The sequence below is a fragment of the Erpetoichthys calabaricus genome, chromosome 14 (assembly GCF_900747795.2).
Source record: "Erpetoichthys calabaricus chromosome 14, fErpCal1.3, whole genome shotgun sequence".
NCBI classification, from domain to species: Eukaryota; Metazoa; Chordata; class Cladistia; order Polypteriformes; family Polypteridae; genus Erpetoichthys; species Erpetoichthys calabaricus.
This window is the reverse complement of record NC_041407.2, coordinates 41,470-55,276: the sequence shown is the minus strand read 5'-3', so window position 1 is coordinate 55,276 and position 13,807 is coordinate 41,470. Positions and strand designations below refer to the sequence as shown.

Sequence of the window (13,807 nt, the reverse complement as noted above, 5' to 3'; positions counted from 1 at the left end):
GGCAATGCCAGGTGGCATGTGCTGTCCTTTTATAGTTTTTGATGCAGAGAATCTGAGCTCCCGCAGTCATGTGTGGGGAATGAATATCCTGTTGATTATCCCACAGCATTGTTGAAAGCAAACTAACACTTTATACGTGTATCAGATTGGGATCCTCCAGTACAAGACCTTTTATATTTTTAGTATTTTACTACCAAAAAAGGCTCATTAAAAATAGTGAAGTTGGAGGCAATTAATTACTGTATTGGGCCGTGCAGCTGAATGTGTTTGTGTTCTTTACTGTATACAAACAAACAGCTGTCATGACCCATATCAAATATAAGGGGCTCTCTTTTTGTTCATTATTTCTGTTGGTTTTTTAACAGCTCCACGTAGTACACGAGTTCAGGAGTCCACTGTGTTGGTCCTAAAAGATCTTGAAGTGTGGCACCCCAGACCAGCCGTTGCCCTGCCTTACTATGAACATCTTTGCACCGCGTTGGTGTCACAGGTTTACTGACCTGGAGTTGGTCGTATTTTTGACTGATATTAACTTTTATGGAGCATTCCCGTTTTATGTGATTGCTTTTCCTTTTGTCTTTCTCTGTCATAAAAGAGCAATGGGGACAAACTAAGTAATTTAACTGTGGTATTTATTTTCAATAGACCTTATACAATAGTTTTTGTAGTTTCATCAATTTGTAACAAATGTATTGGATTAATTAAAACAATCGTGTAACTAAATATGCCAAAAAAAGAGTCCTGTCACTAACACAAGTTGATACCTAGTGGCACAATTGAAAAGTTAGTTTAGGTTATCGTGCTTTACCAATTTCTATTAAACTAAGATTAATTTAAATGAGAGATCAGCAAACTCAAAACCGTGGTGTTTTTTTTAAAAAGCCTCTGAATTTTTCTCAGACTTGTGGATTGAGCGACTATGAAATTCACACCACTCTGCTTGGTATGGATCAAGTGAAGATGTGTGATTTGCACTAATCCTCTTCAGTGGAGCTGAAACTGGCTGCTGGGTTAGCCCAGTGTCTCCTAATAAGCGAGGCTTACTCACCGAGTTCATGTCGTCGAATACCCCCAGGCGGCACCCTTTAACACACTGGTGCTGCTGCTACTGCTGGTTAGTGATGAAATGCTTTAGAGCAGGGGTATGAAGTCTCTTGTTTTGGCCAGGTTCAGGTGAGTCTGTTTCTATGCTCAGTAGCTGTGGATTTTGGGGACAAGTCTGGTGACTGTCCTCACAAGGTCAGCAAAGGTTGTATGTAATAATAACTAGCAAAATACCCGCGCTTCGCAGCGGAGAAGTAGTGTGTTAAAGAGGTTATGTAAACATATATACACATATCTACATATACACATCCACATATATATATATATACATACACACACACATACATATATACACATACACATACACATATACATATACACATACATATATACATATACACATACACATATACATATACACATACATATATACATATACACATACATTAATACACATATATATATATATATATATACACACATACAGACACATATTTACATATATATATACATATCTACAACCTTTTGTAGGTCTATGAACTTAATTTAAACTTTAGGTTTACACGATGCTTTGTTTCCGAAGTACCTGCACTCATGAATATGTCTGTATGCGTCAGTCGCTCAAATCCACGGGTTCTCCGCTGTTTTTTTGTTAGTTTATTACAATTGTTATAGTTCTGTTTGTATACCACGTTGTCAGTTCAGCACTCCGGTTGTAATATGACCAAGGCGTGGAAGCTTGCTGTTGAGAATGCAACGTATAGTTGTACAGGAGAAAAGCAATCTTGCCTCAAAGTTTAGTCAGTTCACTTGAGCCACTCTCTTGTGTGATGTTGCGATGTCCACGGCTTAATTTAATGTTAGCTAAGACCCGGCACTTAAAAGTTTCTCGCTACAGCAATTTTAACTCCATTACAAACTGATCCAAAGTCTCGTTTATACCTCGTGTCTTCTCATTAAACTTGTATGTCGCGAATATGGTATTGCAAACGGTAGCGGGAGCGTTTCTATAAACTTAATTTAAACTTACGGTTTACACCGTGCTTTGTTTCCGCAGTAGCTGCACTTATGAATATGCTTGTATGCGTCACTCGCTCACTTCTTATTGTTTCGCTGCCTTCTCAATTGTGTAATGAATGTTTTCTTTGGGGCTCTTCCTTGTTTTGTACGTACTTTGTTCACAGTCAGTTCACGTGATTACGTAGGTGGCGTGATGACGCGATACGCAAGTCCGCCTCCCACGGCCAGCGAGCTGCAGTCCATTACAGTATATGGACAAAAAAGACCGTTACGCTTTGAATTTCAAAATGAAACCTGCCTAACTTTTGTAAGTAAGCTGTAAGGAATGAGCCTGCCAAATTTCAGCCTTCCACCTACACGGGAAGTTGGAGAATTAGTGATGAGTCAGTCAGTCAGTCAGTGAGTGCTTTGCCTTTTATTAGTATAGATTATTATTATTATTATTATTTTTATTATTATTATTAGCTTCTGTGATGTTCTGTCATCTGTCCATGCCTCTTCATTAACTGGCTGACATTTTGCAGCTATTTCAACATGATTAAAGGATTTGCTATCGGTAATGCGATCCTAGGGTGTGTAAAATAAGATCCCCAAGATGGTTCCTTTCCAAAAAATGTTGTGCCCCGAGAGCCAAGGGTGCCTGCAAACCCCGTAAGCTGATGGTTATTGCTGGCTGCTACACTTGGGTCTGAAAGTGGAACAAGGCACCCCATTGGTGTTTAGCCCTTACAACTAAAATTGCAAACTATGGCTTTCGTGTATCACCAGCTACTGTATGTAACATCACTTGACCCAGTTTGTGTTAGAAGAACTCTGCTGTTGAAATTTTATTTAAAAATAAAATGGTGATGAGTATTTCAAACTCCCTAGCTCTATGAAAACCATGCCTTGGGCAGGAACGATTTCAGTTAAGCGTTAGCCTTGGAGGGCTCCATCCACCTTGTAGCAAATCAGAAGTGGCATTTGAGGCTGCTGACAAACTGGAAATTGTCTACCTAAAGCTCCTTCTAGCATATTGATTCTTAACAGTATCCTGAAGATCCGGAGAGGATGCAGAGTTTCATTCTCGCCAGTTTCTTAATTAGAAGAAACAAACCGCTTGCATGGCTCTTGCTCTTCGAATCTTGTCTTTCCGACTATGATGAACAGACCCAGACTCATTAAAGCTGAGCTACTCCACTGTTTTGCTTACTAATAAAATGTGTCTCATAGTTTTTAAGAAAACATGGAGTGGAAAAAGGAGACTGTTAACAAGTAAATTAACCGTATTGAAACATATTCTTGAAGCCTCAAATGAGTTAAAAGCACAGGCACTCTGTATTCATGTCGAGAAAGTTCTGTTCATTTGAGCTGTGGTCCATTCTAAAGAAATATCTAAACATCTTAGCAGTGCAGTGGTGCATAAACCTGGAAAAGGCTCCAAAACATTTCTAAATGTCTGGGTGTTCATTGATCCATGGGGATATACTGACTGTCTACAACAACTGGGGTGAGGAACCTCATCAGAATTGGCCGATGTTCACATGGGTCAGTGCTGGGGCTGCTGCTGTTTTTAATACTTATAAATGAATTAGATAGGAATAGAAGTAACAAGCTGGTTAAGTTTGCAGATGACACCAAGATGGGTGGATTGGCAGGTAATTTGAAATCTGTTACATCATCACAGAAGGACTTGGACACTATATAGGCTTGGGCAGATGAAATTTAATGTCAGAAAATGTAAGTATTACACGTAGGGAGTAACAAGGTAAGGTCTGAATACACAATGGGCAGTCTGAAAATTGAGAGTCCACCTTAGGAGAAGGATTTAGGAGTCCTAGTGGACTCTAAGCTATCGACTTCCTGATAGTGTGCAGAAGCCAAACAGAATGTCTGGTTATATAGCACCTTGATATGTGGAGTACAAGTCAAAGGAGATTCTGCTTAAACTTTATAACACACTGGTGAAGCTTCAGCTGGAGTCCTGCTTGTAGTTTTGGTCTCCAGGCTACAAAAAGGACATAGCAGTGCTGGAAAGGTCCAGAGAAGAGCGACTAGGCTGAACCATAGACACTTGGCATAAGCTACCAAGTAACGTGGTAGACAGTAAGACTTTAGGGATTTTCACAACTAGACTTGATGTTTTTTTTTTTTAGAAGAATTAAGTGGAGAGGACTGAAGATAAATATTGCGATAGATGACAAACTTGAAGGGTGTATTCAGCTCATTGGTTAAATGTGTGTGTGTGTGTGTGTGTGTGTGTGTGTGTGTGTGTGTTAACCTTGCAAGAATGTCGTTCATGGACGAGCCCACTGCTTTCAGAAGAAATCCTGCTGCATGTCTGAAGTCTGCAAAAGACTTGCAGGATCTTCCACAATGCTTCTGCAATCTCCCTCTGCACTCTTTGGTGGAAATCTGCAATGCTGTGTGTAGAAGGGCATAAAGCAGCAAATCGTCCGCCATACCCCCTGTCTGAGATGAGGGAGCATCACAGTTCCTGCCACAGGGCCTGGACAGGTTGCTATTATAAAGGGGGTAAGAAATGAATTCCAAATGAGATCACAAACTGCAATATAAGACTGAATCGTCAACATAATGGTTCATGCAGAAGCATTGCTGCTCTGGACTGTCCAAGTCTGAATTCACACCTCCGCTGAAATGATAAGCCGCACCAAGAACTGAAGAGCGCTCTTCACACAAGGAAACCCAGAAGTACCAATCAACAGATGTGCGTTTGTAAGGAGGAAAGTTCTAAGACCAGTCATGTGAGCTTGCAAACACTTTCTGCACTGGAAAGGTAATGTTTACATGATGTGGTCACTATTGACCATACATACTATTGTTGTTGTTGTTATTATTATTGTTCTAAATAAATTAATGCATAAATGTAGGTAATTCCAAAGGGTTTAAGTTTGTTTGTCTTGCCTTTGTGTTAACACATCCAACTTTTAAGATGTGCTTGGGTCCTATCCTAAAAGCAGTGGAGTGTTGGTAATAAAACATAATGAGCTTCAACTGGTTAAGAATGAACAGAAGTCCTCCACTATCAAGTGTTAACTGGAGCCTGTCCAGAGTCCCAGCTGCTCACTCGCCTCTCTACGCCTGCGACTCTCTTTGCCCATGGCTCCCTCCCAGCTGTTTAGAGACCACTGCTCTTTGAGGGCTTCAGATTGCATTTTTAAAAGTGGGACCTATGGGGCATTCCTATCTTTATGCTGTTTTGCGTGTGTAGGGGATATTTGTTAAAGGGTAGTCCTAGTGTAGCACCCATTGTCACAATTCATGAACAGCTAGTAGTGAAGTAATTGATGAGGCCATGCTTCCTCTGCTGCTATACTGACAAAAATCTTTTCAGACTTCCAGATTTTCGCTCCATCATTATGCTGGACAGCAAGTTGCCCGGTGCCTTTCATATGTCTGAAGTGATGCAGGCAGCGAGCAGTGCCTACATGCAGCAGCTCCATGATATCCAGAAGAAGCTGTCATTTGATGATCCCATCAACATCCAGTTTACGTCGGTACGGTGGTCTCCAGACACAAATGCGTTCTGTTACATTTTATATGGGACAGGGTTGGGGTGGCTTGTCCATTTTACAGCTCCCATAATAATTCTTCCAATACTACTATACTGGGTTGTCTAGATCTGGTATTATAAAAAGAATTAAATCCAGAAATGTGCTGACCGCTTTTGAGACATTTGGGTTGGGTACCTTCTCGCATCTGTTCCCAGACATGTACTGTATGCTGCATTCCTGGTGGTCCATGGTGAACTTAATGATATTGCCCCATGCCTTACTGCCAGGTTAGAAAAGGCTGGAAAAATGCGTCCACCATAACTCTTAAGTGCATTTCAGTCTTTCCTTTTGTGAAATTTAAAAAGTGTTTCAGCTTCATCATATTTAGACTTTGTTGAAATATTCACATACAACAGAAGGAAAACCACTGATCCATGAACATCAGCATCTGCCCAGTGATTGGGGCAAGTGTGAGGTGCTAGCATCAAGTACTAGAATAATGGGTGACATGGCTGTGTTGTCATTGTGTGCTAAGGAGATGTCAGGAGACCCTGAAGACTTGCTCACTAATGTCCACAACACAGACCTCACAACTAGCAGCATTGCTGTCATTGGGCCGCAGGTGAAAGGGTTAGTTGGGTGCTTCTTCAATTCGAGGTCCAATTCTTCTCAGTCACCGTGTTTCCACTGAGTGAATACCTTCTAGACATTCTTTCTTTGTAAGTCACACGTTTGCTTTGTGGTTGTTTTGTTGTGAGTGTCTTTCTATTGGAAATCTCAGAGTGAAACAAATTGCAGACATTTTCATTTCCTGGGCTCGTTACTGGATGCCAGGCTGTTATGGTAGTTCATGTGAGTGCCTCCTGGGTTCCTCGTCTTTACCTTTTTATATTCCCAAGTGACTGTTATTCTTCTGGGGTGAGTGATGGAAAAGGGAGTAAAGGTTAAGTGTCAAGTGTCAGACGTACTGTACATGAGATCTGCTTTTTTTTCTTATTTCTTGTTCTGTTGGATAGCAAATGTATTGAGCCCAACATGGACGTCTTTTTTTTTTTTTTTTTTTTTTTTTTAAATATATTTTTGAAAAGGTTGTTTTTCCAGATTGCTGTTGGCTGCCTGTGCCTATCATGACTTTGAACATAATCGCTGCCTTTGGTTTACCTCCGCTTCATGCTGTATTCTTCCTTGTGTATCACTAGGGCACCACTGGAAGCCCAAAAGGGGCCACCCTGTCTCATCACAACATCGTGAACAATGCCAATCAGATTGGCACTAGGCTGGGCTTCCACTGGAAGGTAGGCAAAAAGACCATTGTCCGAGAGGAGGAAAGCAACATTAATCCTCCAGTAGTTGTTTGTGCATTATCAAACTATATCAAGTTTTCTTGTTTTTAATGTTGCATGGTTTACTGTTTTTTATATTTTTTTAATAGATGGATAGTTAAAGCTGCATTGTCCCATGTTTTTGGAATCTGAGCTTTGAAATTTCCTCTGTTTCTTACTTTTTTATATAGCAAAAATTAGTGTAAAAAGCCAATCCACCTTCGTAAAAGGACAAGTATCTGTGTGATAGTCCACTTGTTATGTCTGTTATATGCCACATGGTATCAGATTCATAAAAGCAATGCTAATGTTTGTGATGTGCCATCTGTTGGAATGAAACCTGCAATGCAGTTTATTACTACATAAATGACAAAATGCATTCCATAGATGTTGCCTTGGAAACGTTAACAATGAATAGGCTGAGGTCTACGTTAATTCCATTTCAACCCATCTTAAACAGCTAGTGGTCAGTGTAAACCAAAATGCTAGAAACGATTGTTTGATCATAACATGGACAGCCATTTTTTTTGTGATCGTCCTGGCCTTTTATACAGTACAGTGACACATTTTTGTGCCATTGAGAAGTTTTTTTTTTAAATAAATGTCTACCCAAGAAGTGTGTGCTAGTTTGTTAATTCCCTATGTAATATTACAATAAGTACATGTTAGCATTGTTCAATAAAAAGTAACAACTTCTTGCATCTTGTGGGAAGTCATGAGCAACATACTGCAAATTTGTCTGCCGGGCCTTTCCATTACTCTTCCCAGCCGTTCCAGACATCAACAACATCACCGCCTCAAACTAATGAGGTCAGGATTAGGTGAACAATGTGTGCTGCTGGTGTGGTTTAGCAAAAGGAAGAGAGCAAGGATGGGAACCACGAATACTGGGCTGCCTCAAGGATGGGTTTGGAAAAGCATTTGTGAAAATCGACAAAACCTACAAAGAAACTCTGCCAATATTGGCGTTTGCACTCGATGAGAGCCCTCACTGCCACGATGTGGTCAATGGTGTAAAACCAGACTGCTCCGGTCGCTGGTATGTAAGCAAGTGACTATGTATCCTATTGAGGATGACCCTAGCAAGGACCTTACCAGGCACTGAGAGCAGTGCTTTACCCCCGTAGTTCCCTTTCCAGTCCCATTTTCCAGCCAGTTGGGGTGACGCCAGTCTCCCACATGGAAGCAAAGGTTGGTTGCAATGCCAGGAGGACAGCCTTACCACCAGCCTAGAGAAGTTCACCCTGATATCACAGATCCCTGCAGCCTTCCCTATGCAGTGCTTTTTTTAATTGAATTTTTCTTGTTCCTTTCTACACACACTCTGTCATCTTCCTTTGTTCTGAACCCTCTCTGTCTCTTACAGAATATGCGTGCTTGCTTGGCAGTTCCACTGTTCCACTGTTTTGGGTCTGTAGGAGGTGCAATGGTGATGGCAATACATGGCAGTACCCTGGTTTTTCCCTCACCCAGCTTTGATGGTCGCGCAGCTCTGGAGGCCATTCAGACAGAAAGGTGGGTTTTGGTTTTTGATTTTGATGAAAAGGAGTCATGGTGGTGAAATTTCCGTCCGTGTTCTTGTAAACCATTCAAGTAGTCCACCTCCGCCGTGGTGGGCAGAAATGCCTCTGTTATACTTGATTTGTCTATTTATATCATTTTCAGGTGTACTTACCTTTATGGGACCCCAACTATGTATGTTGATATAATGGGACAGCCCACCTTTGCAAACACTGACTTCTCTTCCCTGGAAGGAGGTGAGAGGTTATTGAATAATACTGTATGTCCGAGTGGAGAGAACTGGAATGGACTGCTTTAACTCTCTGTTGGCCGTCCCTTGGTAACATTGAGGTGAAGTGATGCCCAAAGGGCGCAGTGCTGACATTGAACATCTTCAGTTTCCTAGTTTGATTCAAAGTGTTGACTGTCTGCCACCCGAATTCTGGGGAAAGGCTTTTGCATTCCTGTACTAACTCTTGATCCCACTGACGGTCTTTCTTTTCTGCCCAAGTGCCGCCTTATGTTTGGAGTGAATGGTGAGAGGTTAGAGAATGTTTTTGTAAAGCCCCACCTGATAATTTGAATTACAAATGTCCCAAGTTGGACAGCATGGCAGCACAGAAGTTTAAGTCCCGTGCCTGGCCACTGTCTGTGTGGAATTTCCATCTTCTTCTCCCTATGCCTTTGTGCTTTGCTCCAGTAGGGGGGTTGGTGTAATTGACTGCCGGTGCTGCCTGGGTGGGCTCCAGCCTCGCATAGCTCAGGTCAAATTGGATCAAGGGGGTTTTGCAATGATGTATGTGCTTATGGATTAATAGCTGAGGATGCTATTGTGGGTAGGGCTTGGGCATTTGTGGTCACAACTTCAGTTTCCACGTAAAATGTTATTGTGCAGAAGTAAGTGTTCGCAAGTTGTGTTTGCAGATCATCATTTGTTACTGGCCTCCTGTTTGGTTACTTTTATATATGGTGGTGTTATTTTAGTTCAAGTCATTCAATCGAAATGTGTAATTTCATACCATAATTCCTCAGGATGTGTATGATTTGTAGAGCACATCCTAAAACAAATGGGTAGTCCATGGTGCAAATAAACTGTGAGTGGGAGCCGTGGCTTGTCCATGTGGATCTCCAAATGATCTCCCTTTCATACAGCCAGCCCTTCTTAAATGTCCTTCATAGGAGATGAACTTTGTCGGGTCTTGGTGAAGCTAAACGAGGCGTCCACTGGTAGGGAAAGTAGGAAGCTTTCATACTGCCGACGTTTCTTACGACATTACTGAACAAATTCAACAGATGGAAGAGTTTCAAGGAGTTTTATGAGGAAGCAAAAATATCATTTGGTTATAAGTGAACAAGTGACTTTAAAATATCTCGAGGCAAACTTATCAGTCTGGTCACTGCATGGGGAGGCAGAGATTCACGGAGCTGAACACTGATTGGTGCAGAATTGGGACATTTGGATAAATATTTTAGTCTAATGTATTGAGAACAATAATAAGTAACAATAATAGATGTCATTTCTTTATTTTCAAGAAGAAATCGAAGTTAAAAGAATCCTTGCTAATGGACCCGATTCCTCTCCGCCCCCACTCCCTTACATTAATTTTCATTAAACTTCATGGTTCATAAAGTCTTACATAGATCAAGTAAATGGAGCCCGTAATGTAAGGAGGCCGTAGCCGAAATCGGGGGCACACAAGGCTAATATGATAGTAAGGTGTGTGTGACACACAAGATGGTTCTGGTTAAGCTACGCGGTGCACTTGGAAGGACGTCTGGAATATTGTGTGTCACAGAGTCCCATGATCGAGCGAGCCAGCGGAGTGTCCCGTGTGATGGCCCGGTGCCCTGGCCAGCAGTGTAGTTCTAGTTGGTGTGTGGGGGTCTGTTGGGGTTTGGCAATCTTTAGAAGTCTGTTGGGCTGGCAGTAAAACTGTTCTCGTCGAGTATACTGGTGAGACCGAATATTCACTGACCATCTGAGGATTTAGGAAGTCATTGTCTGAAACTTGCCAAGGTGCAGCCTTCATTGTTGATGTGTGTGGTTTTTTTCTGTCAACTTGGGCATGTTGTGTGCTCTTGTTTGTTTGTCCTTACCCATTTTATTTGTGTAGATCTGCCAGAGGTGGTGTTGGAGGAACGTTTTCATCTGGTGGTGTTAAAACAGAGACGAGATTCAGGATTAGGTGACCACCTCTCCCTGGCTTTCTTGCTTCTCCTTCAAAAGTTTGCCTATATACCTGGTAAAGCATATAAAACAATTCAGATGTTTATACAAGCAGAGTGGGCCTGCTGGGCAGTGTAGGTGCCCATTTGACACAGGCCAGTCTTGTGGAGGGGACTCTTCAAACATGGCAGCTATTAACCTGTCCTCTCGCTAGTTTTCAGTTTTAATGCTTGCTAAGCTTAATCACATTTGCTGGACTTCTTTATTCTCCGTTGTGGCTACCCTGCTTGTCAATCTTTTTTTTTTTCTAGTATCGCTTTTCATTTCATCTTTGCTTGTGTTGAAAGGCTGAACTGAACTGTAAACTAAACTGGATTGTGTTTTGACTTTCAGGGATAATGGCCGGCTCCCCGTGTCCATCTGATTTGATCAAGAAAGCCATGACATCCATGAATATAACAGAACTTGTTGTGAGTACTGCCACTTTTCTTTGTTTCTCATTAAATGACCAAGATGAACCACTTGTACTTGTGGAGAGCTCCTCTTAAGACTGCCTTGGAGCCTTCTACTCAGTGGCCACCGGAGGGCAGTGTGTATCTCCTTGTAACGCCAAGCTTCAGGATGAACTTTGTTTGAAACTGAAACCCTTTATGGCAGGGGTCCCCAACCTTTTTGACAGCAAGGACCACTTTATTAGATGCAAATTTTTCCACGGACCGGTTGGGGGGGGGGGGCGGGGGGGGTCAGTTTTATACACGATTTACATAACATTTCTATTATTATTAAAGTTATTAAGCAGTTCGCATACGTTTGCAATCTGAGATTTTTCTTCTTTTTTTGCATATAACAAAGACATATGCTTTACATTTGCCATTCCTACAGATTGCACATCACAAACATTAACACTGCTATCTTTTTTTCGTGTCTGCCGTTTCTATAGGAGGATGACAATGAGTTAAATTCCAATGGATGTTTTTCAAATGTTGACAAGCAATAAGCAAAAGGAATCAATGAAAACCACAGACAGCAAAAACAGCAAAAAAAAAAAACAGTACGAGGAAAGTTCGAAGAAAGAGATTTTTTTTTTTTTTACAATGTTTCTGTTTGGGGATCGTTGTGCAAATGTGCACAAGTGAGCTGCGACCACAGATCTAACCGCTCTGTGGATGATTCGTTCAAGCATTTCAAGGTCACTTCATTGTAATGAAAGCATCTGTTGAATGTACTTCGTAGTAACGTGATTTCTATAGACTCGTGTCATATGGGGAAACTGTCGGGACCATAAAAATACTTTGTTGTAATACTCTGTCACCTCGGTGTCTCTCCTCTCTCTGCGCCGCTGCAAAGCCCCGCCCACCAAGCGTTCTGAAAAGTTTGAGTGAGTCTCCATTGCCAGCAGTTCTCTCGTGGCCCGGTTGTCAGACGGCTGCGGCCCGGTAGCCGGCCGTGGACCGGGGGTTGGGGACCCCTGCTTTATGGGATTCGTTCACTTCAGCCGAGACATTAGAAGAACTTGCACACAGGCCAATAAACGTTTTTGAATTTAAATTTTAATTTGTGTGATGATAAATTTATATTCCCATGTTACATATTTCTATTGTTGTAGCACTGAGTGTCACAGTTTTGAGCCAATACCTCCAGCATGCTTGAGTTGTTAGAAGAACATAAGAAATGCTGCGACTGTGATGTGCGCTTTTGGATTGCAAAGCATTTCTCTGCAAGTTCAGTCCCCACCACTGATTTTTGTTTGACTCTCAGCAAATCAATATATCTGGCTCATTTGTATAGAAATGTAATTGTTGTGTAGCAATGAAGAAAAATAAAAATATGTGCATAACAGGTGGTAGTCGCTAGAATGTGATTTCTTATTGAACTAGTAGTGCTGGCAGTGTTAATCGTCTGGCCTTCAACACAAGCTGTGCGCACAACTAGAACAGGCACTTGAATGAAGTCATCATGGAGGGGCGCGTGGCACATGTGCTCCACGCGGAGGCTGGGGCTTGCCATTTGCTCGTGTTAGGCTGCTTTGTGCTTGCCATTTGCTCGTGTTAGGTGATGCAGCTCTGCTAGTTTAGCAGCCGCTTTGAAGAGCATGGCCGTTGCAGCCAGTGGTTCTCTTTTTTTAGTTCTACCTACAGGTTCACTTAACAGCCTGTCTGAGGATTCTTCTCATCTTCTTTCTTTTTAGGTTTTTTTTTCAGTCCTTCTGGTGCATATTTGAGAGGGGGTTTGTTGTCATAATATATAGTTATTTATTTACAGCTTTTTATAGACGCTCCATAAATAAATATTTACCCCAGGGACAAAAACCGCTATCTGTGTATATCTGGATCAATAAAAAATTCTAATAGTAGCAATTGTAGTAATAATCAGCCGTGCTGATGCAACTTGCTCTTGTGGTAACGCCCTGTAATTTCACTTAATTCTCATTTCTGAATGACGCATTTGTCACGTTCAAGCAGGTTGTCAGCCTTTGCAGAAGCATGGGGTTATGGGACCAGCAGAATTTTTATTTAAAACAAGAGGCCTCCAGTGTATTTGAGAGAGCCAGGGTGCCCTCTTTATGCCAAGTCTGGTTCATGCTGCTGAGTCATGAAGTTGAAAGTGAAGCCTTCATCACCTTTAAAAAGCGTCTGGATGAGGCACTCGGACGGCTCAGCTGTTACGGAGCCAAATGAGCTCCTTTGACTGAATTTGTGGACTTTTTCTTTTAAATTTAAGGTTGCATGATCTCGGGTGGGGAAAAGTTGCGATGATCAATAAAGTTGATGATGATGTGATGATACATAATGTGATAAATTGGAGATTAAGGATGTGCACTGAAATGTTGAACAGAGCAGTGGCTTTCAGAAATTCCTGCCTGTGACGTTTTTAAGGGGCCTCGCCTTTTGTTTCTGCTTATGCCCATGAACTCCTCTGGAGTCGGCTGCCAAACCGGCCTTTACTCCACTAGTGACCCTGCAGTTGGCGCCTGTACCCCAGTTGCTCCTGGGCAGTGTGCACTTCCACTGTGGTAACGTTTTTCACTCTTTGCTCAAATGCTTTTTGATTTTATTTTCAGCGATGTGCTCGTCCAGTTCAGTAGCCCCCCTTAAAGTGCATCTTTGCAGTTCTGTGCTGCTGCTGCTAACACTTGACCTGTCATCTCTTTAGATCAGTCTGCTTTGTGTTTCAAAGCGGCTTTATGAGTTAGGCCACGTAAATGTTTGGCCAATATGGAAGTTTAAACACCAGTAAAGAGCAGCACATTTCGTCACTAT

At 41.8% G+C, this 13,807-nt stretch overlaps 1 protein-coding gene across 1 annotated transcript in view; it reads left to right on the top strand.

The window, feature by feature from the left end:
- Nucleotides 1-13,807, top strand: part of acsf2 (acyl-CoA synthetase family member 2) — a 72,293-nt gene that overhangs the window by 22,826 nt on the left and 35,660 nt on the right. The window contains exons 6-10 of the mRNA XM_028819350.2: nt 5,399-5,561; nt 6,758-6,853; nt 8,247-8,395; nt 8,546-8,637; nt 10,941-11,017. Coding sequence (XP_028675183.1) covers nt 5,399-5,561; nt 6,758-6,853; nt 8,247-8,395; nt 8,546-8,637; nt 10,941-11,017 — 577 coding nt within the window. The remainder of the gene's footprint in view (nt 1-5,398; nt 5,562-6,757; nt 6,854-8,246; nt 8,396-8,545; nt 8,638-10,940; nt 11,018-13,807) is intronic.